This window comes from Akebia trifoliata, chromosome 15 (assembly GCF_017979445.1).
Source record: "Akebia trifoliata isolate Shusen 1 chromosome 15, ASM1797944v1, whole genome shotgun sequence".
NCBI lineage: Eukaryota > Viridiplantae > Streptophyta > Magnoliopsida > Ranunculales > Lardizabalaceae > Akebia > Akebia trifoliata.
In genome coordinates this window covers 23,173,295-23,181,693 of record NC_141389.1, presented here as the reverse complement: position 1 = coordinate 23,181,693, position 8,399 = coordinate 23,173,295, and the positions used below count along the sequence as shown (strand labels likewise).

At 39.7% G+C, this 8,399-nt stretch overlaps 1 protein-coding gene across 1 annotated transcript; it reads right to left on the bottom strand.

Moving 5' to 3' along the window:
* Positions 1–225: 225 nt before the first annotated feature.
* Positions 226–7,334, bottom strand: LOC147384671 (uncharacterized). The gene is made up of 4 exons (XM_086425717.1): positions 6,479–7,334; positions 5,986–6,071; positions 1,842–4,109; positions 226–1,747 (listed from the first exon to the last, which is right to left on the bottom strand). Exons 3-4 carry the CDS (start codon positions 4,105–4,107, stop codon positions 780–782), a joined length of 3,234 nt encoding a protein of 1,077 aa, XP_086281843.1. The 5' UTR covers positions 4,108–4,109; positions 5,986–6,071; positions 6,479–7,334; the 3' UTR covers positions 226–779.
* Positions 7,335–8,399: the final 1,065 nt, after the last annotated feature.

Genomic DNA, 8,399 nt, shown 5'->3' with positions numbered 1-8,399 from the left:
CACGTGCATTCAATAAGAAAGTTCGACCACGTTCTTTTCAAGTTGGCGACTTAGTTCTCGCTGTACAACGACCAATCATCCTCTCACACCGTTCTGGAAAGAAGTTTGATCCAAAATGGGATGGGCCTCATGTAGTGAAAGAAGTATACACTAATGGTGCATATCTTCTTGTAACACCAGAAGGATTACGTCTTGGTCCGATCAACGGGAAATTTCTCAAACGATACTATGCTTGAAAGACAATGCTCCCCAGCACGAGCCTAAACTGTTTGACAACGCTCCCCAGCACGAGCCTAAACTGTTTGACAACGCTCCCCAGCACGAGCCTAAACTGTTTGACAATGCTCCCCAGCACGAGCCTAAACTGTTTGACAACGCTCCCCAGCACGAGCCTAAACTGTTTGACAATGCTCTTCGGCACGAACCTAAACTGTTTAGCAATACTCATTATCGTTCGAGCTTAAACTACATGATACTCCTGACCCGCATGAGTTAAAACTGTGAAAAAAAAAAAAAAAAAAAAGAATTGAGCTCGCTAGATTGAAAACCCGAGAGGGCGATCTAGGCAAAACTTAGAGCATCCATCTGAACTACGTTATGGTTTGATCCCGTTTTTGGGTACGTAGGCAGCCTGTAAAGTTACTTCAGGTTCAACCACATCAAAAAAAAAAGATATACTCGTATAAGGAAAATGGGGAATTTTATTAATTTCAAATGAAGTGAACAATGATATAATTTCCTAAGTCCTATACAGTAAAAAATAAATAAATAAATAAAACTTAATATAAAGAAGTAAGGTTCCAAAACTTCTTCTTCAAAGACTCTCTCTCGGCTTCGCAAGCAGCTATTTCATCATCATCAATGATTGGAGCATTAGATAAGCGAGTACACTCCGCTTCAACAGTAAGTAGAGCCTCCTCCTCTTCCTGAACTTGAGTATTAAGAGATTCTTTAGAAGCAGCGACTTGTGGTAGCATTTCTCTGATTTGAGTCAACTCGATTTCTATCTCAACTTCTCGTTTAGTCAGTTCAACTTCTTTATCTTTAACTTCAGTCAGTTGCGTACGTAAACTATCCACTGATTGACGTTTTAGTTGAGCTTCCTGATCTAAGACAGATAGCTGAAGATCCCTATCATCTGCTGACAAAGATGATAAAGCCTTCTCTCGTCTTGAAAGATACGCTTCTACTCCAGTTATAAGTGATTCGAAGAAGTTAGCAAAAGGCATAGGATCAGTTCTGAAAGCATTCTTGAGAGAAGAGATGATGGCCGGCATATGAAGTGATTGCCATTCTCTTAGGTTGGAAAAGCCAATATTGAGCATCAACTCAACCCTAGATCGAAGAAATTCATCACGAGCTCTATGTAATGCTTGTTGAACGCATAAGTCGATGTCACTATCATGTAAAGAAGCTTGTCGAGTTTGGGTAGAAATAGTAAGCATTCCACGTGACTTCGGAACAATCACAGATGAATCAACCAACTTATTAGAAATAGGTAAAGCCAATGCGGTAGGAGCCGTATGTGTAGTTGAAGTTGATGAAATGCCATGAGAATTTTGACGAGGACATGAAGAAACTTCGTCCCCATCACTCTTTGAGGGGTCTTCAGTATCAATCAATTTTGAAAGCCCTCTACTAAGATGACTGACATTCCAAACATCTCCCATACCCGAGAAAACAGGGAGGGCTGGAAAATCTTCTGAGGCAAACAAATCGGCAATGAAGTGTATATTGGTTGATGATTCTGCGAGAACAATTAAATCACAAAAGATTTAAAAAAAAAAAAAAAAAAAAAAAACATGAAATTTCTAAGAAAGGAAAAAAGTGTGTAAAATTACCTTTCCTAGGAGACACATCATTCTCAGCTTCAGCTTCTTGCCTATCCGGAGTCACACTCGTATCTTTAGGCTTAGTCTGAACAACAGGCTTCAAAGAACTAACGGGACTTGATTTATGAACAACTTGTTCTACATCTACCCCAAGAATGTTGGCCTGTTCTGTTCGAGTAGTCGTTGGAGTCGGCAGTTTTTTTTTGAAACGCAATTTCAATCTACGTTCTGCAATGACATTTTGCGTATCATCAATGCTAGTGTGTTCTATTCTTCTTTTTCGAGAAGGTTTTTGTGTGACAAGCAAAGCACGACGTGCCTCACGATCTTCAAACCCCTTTCTTTCATCAAAATTAAAGTTCGGAACGGAGACGCTATCTTCAAGAAGACGAAAATCAAGGGCATCCAAATGAGGTAGTACATCTTGAACCCACCAATCCCTATAACTCTTATCAAATTGCCGGTTCATGTCTTGCACTTTTGGAGGAATAAAAAAATTGACTCGACTTTTGGTCTGAGTCAAAGACAACCATAAACTGTATAACTCTATCCCATCAACGGATCTTGTGAAAGGAATCGGAGTTCCAGGGATACGTTGACGAAAGCCTTGTTGACGAGCAAACCTGTGAGGGCTATACATTTCCACCTCGTAAACATCACCATATCGAAACATAACAAATCCAGGACGACAGCTTATCATGAAAGCTTGAATTTCAGAAGGATCATCACCATCATCAGTCCGCATCCTTCTATGACCTTTTGGCGGCCAAATCTCTTCCGGATACCATTTAAAATCACTAGAATCCATGGTTCTTATCAGATTCCTTGCATCTTTAGCATTATCTTCCCAATAAAAGTATGAGTTGGAAACACCAGCTGTGCGAACCAGATACGGAGGTCCAAAGTCAGCATCAATGCTACCAAATACTCCCCGAGGAAAATGAAGTCCAACCCACCCAAACAAGTAATGAAGGGGACAATAACTCGTGGAGGCACCTACAACTTTCTGTGTTTTCATACCCCAATAGGTCTGAGTTAGACCTTTGTATAAACAACACAGAAGTGGAGGTACCAAGCTGAACGTAGTACCTCGGGCCATCAATGCTGCTACCTTGAAAGTGCCTGGACGAATAAGATCACCATTCTCACAGGGGAGAACGAAACGACACAACCACAAGGAGAGGTATGCAGCTGTCATAGCTTCATCTTCAACATTCTGATTTGCAGGAAAACCGAGCCTGATAAATGGATTTTCTCCCTCTTTACGACCTCCTTTAGCCAAAGTAACTCGAGAAGAAAAAGGTCTTCGTAATTTTGTTCTAGGATGCTGACAGCCACTACGATCAAAGTAAAATGATTTTGCTCTCTCTTTATACTCTACTGTCAGACGAGGATTAGAAATCCGTTCAACTTTAGTGTACCAGAAATCAAGCCATTCACTGTGACTAACACAGTCACTCCCCTTCTCAAAAATCAGTAAAGCGTACGCCTTAAATAGATACTGGCAAGAAAGAGGAAGACCTAGAACACCGTTGCAACCCATGAGTTCATCAAAACTAGGCACCACCTCTTCATAATACTCACCCGTGATAGAAAGCCCAGAAATCTTCTGCATTTCCCATAAAGAAATGCCAACTTCCCCACGACCCGTAACAAAAGTGTTAGTCTCGGGACACCAAAACTCACATAAAGCTCGATACATGCCATTAGGACGACTGTACTCCTTACTAGCTGCAAATATAGCTTCACTAAGGAAAGTTGTCGACTTTTGGCTTTGTAGTTTATGGCTCACATCCAAGCTCCAGTCCCAAAAACCACTAAGATATCGAATGTCGCCTCGAGGTTCAATATCTGAACCCCATCGAGTGAAACGTTGCATGATTTTCTGTGCCAAAACAGCTTGTGGACAATTACGAGTTTGGTCATGATGTGGAGGATGACATAAAGATGGCTGACGCTCTGTACCAATCTCATCTCCAGGGAGTAAGTCAGCTGTTGGAGGATACTCATTTAAAACTGTCATATCAAGTGATGTGTCCCTTTCTGTATCTTGTGCTTGCAAAGGACCAGTCATCGGTGTGTGCACAACAAGCTTTAGCTCCACAGATGAAATGTTCCCTCTTCTTGAACGATCGGTTATCATAACATGGGGAAAACAAAGCCATTTTCCCTTTTGAGAAGGATCTGCAGGATCATCTACCCAGCCTTCACGCGGTAAGTTCCGTTTGGAATGGTTCTTATTCTTTAAACCTTTGGAAATAATGTCTCTAGCCATCTCTAAAAAAAAGGGGGGGGGGGGAAGACCGAATACATTTATTAAAAAAAAAAGTGTTATGTCCCATTAAGTATTAAGGTCACATTGATTAGAGATACATAAGAGTATGAGTAAAAAAAAAAAATCATCATGCTCAATAATGCTCTGATTTTAAAGATTAGCCAACCGGCTGGACAAATGATTCGTCGCATGGTTTTCTAACCAGTTAACGTTTGTCAGCCAATTGACGTTATGATGCCGCTAGTCAGTCGACGTTGTGTACTCTTAACCATTACTGATAAACAACTGTTTTAAAGATTGGCCAACCGACTGGACAAATGATTCGTCGCATGGTTTTTCTAACCAGTTGACGTTTGTCAGCCAATTGACGTTGTGACGCTGCTAACCAGTTGACGTTTGTCAACTAATTGACGTCATCCACTCCTAAGCATTACTGATAAACAGTTGCTTTAGAGGTCAACCAACTAGCTGGACAAATGGGTCGTCGCATGGATCTTCTACATTCATAAAGCTTGCGTACCGCGATTCTTTTAGCCAGTTGACGTTTGTCAGTCAGTTGACGTCATCCACTCCTAAGCATTACTGATGAACAGTTGCTTTAGAGGTCAACCAACTAACTGGACAAATGGGTCGTCGCATGGATCTTCTACATTCATAAAGCTTGCGTACCGCGATTCTTTTAGCCAGTTGACGTTTGTCAGTCAGTTGACGTCATCCACTCCTAAGCATTACTGATGAACAGTTGCTTTAGAGGTTAGTCAACTAATTGGACAAATGGTTCGTCGCATGGATCTTCTATGTGCATAAAGCTTGCGTATCGTGATTCTTTTAACCAGTTGACGTTTGTCAGCCAGTTGACGTCATCCGCTCCTAAGCATTACTGATAAACAGTTGCTTTAGAGGTCAACCAACTAGCTGGACAAATAGTTCGTCGCATGGATCTTCTACGTGCATAAAGCTTGCGTACCGCGATTCTTTTAACCAGTTGACGTTTGTCAGCCAGTTGACGTCATCCCCTCCTAAGCGTTACTGATAAACAGTTGCTTTAGAGGTCAACCAACTAGCTGGACAAATGGGTCGTCGCATGGATCTTCTACACTCATAAAGCTTGCGTACCGTGTTTCTTTTAGCCAGTTGACGTTTGTCAGCCAGTTGACGTCATCCACTCCTAAGCGTTACTGATAAACAGTTGCTTTAGAGGTTAGTCAACTAACTGGACAAATGGTTCGTCGCATGGATCTTCTACGTGCATAAATCTTGTGTCCCATAATTCTGCAAGCCAGTTGACGTTTGTCAGCCAGTTGACGTCATCCCCTCCTAAGCATTACTGATAAACAGTTGCTTTAAAGGTCAGCCAACTAGCTGGACAAATGGGTCGTCGCATGGATCTTCTACATTCATAAAGCTTGCGTACCGTGTTTCTTTTAGCCAGTTGACGTTTGTCAGCCAGTTGACGTCATCCACTCCTAAGCGTTACTGATAAACAGTTGCTTTAGAGGTTAGTCAACTAGCTGGACAAATGGTTCGTCGCATGGATCTTCTACGTGCATAAATCTTGTGTCCCATAATTCTGCAAGCCAGTTGACGTCATCCCCTCCTAAGCATTACTGATAAAAAAGTTGCTTTAGAGGTCAGCCAACTAGCTGGACAAATGGGTCGTCGCATGGTTCTTCTACGTGTACACCGTTTATCAAGCAATACTTTTAACAATTCAACAGTGGTCACCGCTAAGCAAACTAACAGATAAATGTTTTAAAGGTTGACTGATAAGGGTTATAAGTTCTCAATTTGTAATTCTGGTTACAATTAATAAGAAAGGAAATGCGAGGATGACAAAGTTCAAAGAAAATATATGGGAAGAATGATTAAGATTCATACCTTCCTTTGGTTTCAAAGCTGTAGTCGAGTTGCAATCGGTTCAAAAGAATCAAATTTTTATATCAATGCTATTGATAGTCTTGGATCTGTAAGAAAAAGATAAATCATAAAGAAATTTCAACATTAGATTGGACTGTGATGCACAATGTTCAAGTATTTGTTGGTGAATAAATTGATGAAAAAGAGGTTGAATGTTATTTTCAATCGCCATTCTAGTGACCAACATCCTAGAAGTCTCAATGTCAAAACTCTTTTGACTAACTTATATCAATATCACATATGATATGTTTGAGTTCCTGATTTATTTATTTTTTTTTTTTCTCTTTAAAAAAAAAGATCTAGCAGCATGTACATATACATCTGCGTATCAGTGGGTGTGATGGGAGCTATGCGTACATGTATGTGTTGCATTGTGAATACAAGATGCAGACTCTGTTTTGGTAAATAAAAAAAAATTTAAAGAGAAAGAAAAGAAAGAGGAAAGAGGAAATACCTGCTGACTGTGGTTGCTACCAAAAAGAAACCAGCCCAACCTCTGTTTTGACGAACGATTGAAAAAAAAAAAAATCGCTTTGCGCCGCTCAAATTCTTCCAATAATTCTGATTTTGAGGAAGAAAAGAATAGATCCAATGTTGTTGTTGCCACGTTGAAGAAGTTTCTAACGATGAGACTGTAAAGAATGACCCTGTTTCAGTCCCCAAGAGCAAACCTGATTTTGATGTTCTTTCCCTTCTTATAAATTTCTTTGTACATCAAATAAGATTCCTAAGATGGGTAAACCTAGCAAGAAATCTTCCGAAAAAGGTAGTTGTTACTGCCCCCTTTGATGTTCCCTCATCAAAATCTGCAAAGAAGAAAAAAGAGGACGAGACGAACAGTAGACGATGAACCTTCTATAACAGCCGTGTGCTCTATTCATAGGAGATGAATCCTCCTTGAAATCGGCTATTAGTGTTTGAAGAGGATTGAAAGATCTTCACCGAATTGATTCGATTGACTTATAGAAGGAAGAGTCCTTCTTGAACCCGTCTTGCGTGTTTGGAGACGAAAAAAAAAAAACTGAATGAGTCTGATTCGGACTTTTCTTATGGGTGAGACTAGCCTTACCAATTTGTAAGATTTCTTATCTTACTAAATTTTTTGAGCCAACAATCAACAAATCGGGTCCATTGCTACCCATTTAACTCGGCCCAATTAAATCTGAGGTGACTCAGATGCAACTCAAAGGAGCTCTTGAGATCATCCCAAAATTCTAGTTAGTTGATTCAAACACAAACGTTTGACGATTGACCAAATCCTTCGATCCTTCAATCCAAATTCATTCTCAAGATTTTGATTCAGCCATTGATTATCATTTCCTCAACGAAAAAAAAAAAAAACCTTTTGGTTCAACCACCAAAAACAATTGCCACTCCAATCCAGCCATTGGAATTTCTAGAAGGTGAAAAACTTGATTTCACCATCTAATCTAACCCCCAATGTTAATTTTTTCTTTTGAGAGCTGAAATTTTTGGATCTCTAAGCCATTACCGGATGATTTACATGCCTTTGAACCACAACAGAGAGCTTTTAAGTTAGATTCTCCAATTTAAGTTTTGTTCAAGTGTTGAAGATGATGACAAGGAGATATGATCCTATGCTTCTCACATAATTAACTTTGGGTGTAATGATTCTAGGCCCAAAAAAATTATTTAATGGGCTTGAGTCTTTTGGTTGCTTATAAAAAATAAAAAAAAAAGCAGTGGGCCTGAATATGTGGGCCTCTAAAGCCAATACATGAGCCATTGGTTTGCATAGGAAGGAGTTTAAGTGAGAAATACCTTGATCAATGATTATTGTGTATCATGATCAATTTTATTTTAGTCTCCATCAGCAAGATCCTCACAGGAAATACTCGCGCAAATTTTTTAATGTTGAAGCTAGGAGGGGTTCAGAGCCAAGCAACCCAACAATTATTTCTAAGTGCTTTTGATGAAGTACCGATACTATCTTCTAGTATATGCATGTACCAAACACATGAATTTAATCTCATGTATTTCAACTACGGGAAAGGTAAGTATACTGGGGTTATGCATCTTCATGTGGGATAAATTGTTCTCAAGGATCACCCATCCTTTAGTTTAAAAAAAAAAAAAAAAAAAAAAGCCTACTACAAGGTTCCAAAGACACGTGGTAAATCCTTGTAAACTCAAAGCTTTCACGTGTCGGCCGACATAATCAAGGATACCTCATCCTCAGCCTCGCATTCGATGATGCATCCTTGAGGGGGCATTTGTAGGCACCAAAATTTTGAGGAGGCCTTTACAAATTTTATAAATAAAAATCCCTAATTTTATAATGGGTCTCAAATCCAAATTGAGTCCATTAAATGGAAAACGTGCCTCTTACAAGCTTGGATTTTGGACTTTCGCAG